We start from the raw sequence: 2149 nt of genomic DNA on the forward strand, positions 1-2149 counted from the left end.
TATTAATTATTTATTATTGAAATTTATTATAGAAATGAATTCTTTCCGACTAGATTCGCATAATTTATTCAAAGCCACCTAGTTTCTATCGCGATCGTATTCGCAAACTGCCAAAAAAATGGCGAATGGTCATCAATAATAATGGAAATTATTTCGATGATTGATTTATTTTCATTCTTTTTAACCCTAGAACGGTGTTCGGGTCCTTTTTGACCCACCATCTTTTTATATTTTTAGCCATTTTTGCTGTTATCAAGTTTACGTTCCTTAACATTATTTTAAACGTTTATCGTCTAGGCTCATATGTCGCATTGAAAACAAAAATTATTACACATAAGGTCTTGGGTCCTTTTTGACCCGAAAGTCTTAAGTGTACAGTCAAAATGAAGACCGCTCTAGGTCCCTAGGACCGCTCTCAAATGAAACCTTGATTGTACCCAAAAGTCGGGAAAGAATCTATTTCTATTTACACCCAATATTTAAAGTATTTAAGTATTTTCTTATGGAAGTAATTAAGGAGTAGTAAACAGTTTGAGTAATTTTTAATTACAATTACCGACTTTTCTAATAATACATGTGTACGTTTACATAGTACCGCATAACATAACACGCAATACCTTAATAGATCGTATTAACACATTCACAGTAGTACAAGGACAACGTCACTTGATCACTCTAATTATTTTCATTATTACTGGATCAATACAAATTCTCTTTCTTTCTAAATACCTTGATTTAGTGAGACCTACAGACTGATTTCAGTACATGTTTTAAATATCTCTTAAATATCTTAACGCAAGAATAAACAGACTTACACCACTTTAAAAAAGAACGGTTCACTTAATACACAGCTGACTACAATTCAAAGATGTAAATGCTAATTGATCGTTTACTTTCCACCAACGTGATACAAAAAGAAAATTTCCACTTCGAATATCGTACTCTTCGGCACAGTAAACTACGCATTCCTAGTGCAGACGAGCATCCAGAAAAATGAACAACGCCTCGAGTTGTACCGTGGAGCATCTAACATGCGGAAGCGACATTGCGGCAAACACGCGATTATAGTTTCAGATAACACTAATCCTACGTGTGCTCGACAAAGTTTAAACATCGTTCGATAGAACGAAACGCCAATCTGCATCGACGACGGCGGCTAGCGGCATGAATTATGCAAATATGCCCGAAACGCACGCGCTCCCCGACAAACATAATTGAACGTTGACCGATCGGCTCGTAGGAACAATCGCGAGATCTATCGTGAATCAGAAACAATCCGAACGAACGTTCGGCAAACAAACAGTAAGCGTGTGACGTCGAACAAACTGTTGATAAACGATAATAGGCGAGCAAATAGGAAACGAGAGCATACTTAAACAAATGTACGAACCTTGTTCCGATAAGTGCTGGGCAGGCAAGCCCATTGCGCGTAGCTCATGTGAACCATCGCGCAAGAATTTCTTTTTATCTCGTGAAAGCTCTCCGTGGCTGAATCCTTTTGTCCTCAACTACTTGCTGCTTAAAATTCCACACACACATACACACGCGCGCGCGCGCAACACTTAATCATCGACTTCGCGTCAATTTCTTGGCATTTCCATCACAAATGAACGGCAACTGAGAAAAACAATTTTTGAAACACTATGATAATCACGAAATATGTACTTGGAGCAAGACGCTTTTCTATCTAACTGTCACTGCGTTGCAATTACGAATGCTCTTTACAATCTTCCCCAGAACGTTTGCGCGATAGTCAAGTACTTTTACACCGCGATAAAATCTACCGTGCGAGTACTTAGGATCTATTTATCGTGAGAAACCAGCGTAGAAACGGCCACTTGAAAATGACGTCGCTTCACACCCGATGATCGGAATTAACGAGTTAGATACCGTCAATGTCACCGCACTTTGGGGCTACGTTCGGATTTCGGCTGAAAGAACCGTGATACGCGTACGGTTTGGTGCGGTTTCTGAGCGCGTGAACGCGTAAACACGTGCACGTTCCAAGGCGTAGCTATTGCTACTCGCCGCGCGAAGGATACGTCTCGGCGATTATACTCGAGAGCCAGCCATCGCTGCCACTGGCCCAACTCAGGGAACCTCAACGATCGCTCATTCCTCGCAGCCGAGGCATACGGGACCCTCAGGT

The 2149-nt window shown here is 40.7% G+C and overlaps 1 protein-coding gene across 1 annotated transcript in view; it reads right to left on the reverse strand.

Moving 5' to 3' along the window:
• LOC108573586 overlaps nucleotides 1-1570 on the reverse strand; it is a 200152-nt gene extending 198582 nt beyond the window's left edge. Inside the window, exon 1 of the mRNA XM_017936049.1 lies at nucleotides 1391-1570. Within this exon, the coding sequence (XP_017791538.1) occupies nucleotides 1391-1447 (57 nt within the window). The 5' untranslated portion in view covers nucleotides 1448-1570. The remainder of the gene's footprint in view (nucleotides 1-1390) is intronic.
• Nucleotides 1571-2149: the final 579 nt, after the last annotated feature.

This window comes from Habropoda laboriosa, unplaced genomic scaffold, assembly GCF_001263275.1.
Source record: "Habropoda laboriosa isolate 0110345459 unplaced genomic scaffold, ASM126327v1 scaffold158, whole genome shotgun sequence".
Lineage (NCBI taxonomy): Eukaryota > Metazoa > Arthropoda > Insecta > Hymenoptera > Apidae > Habropoda > Habropoda laboriosa.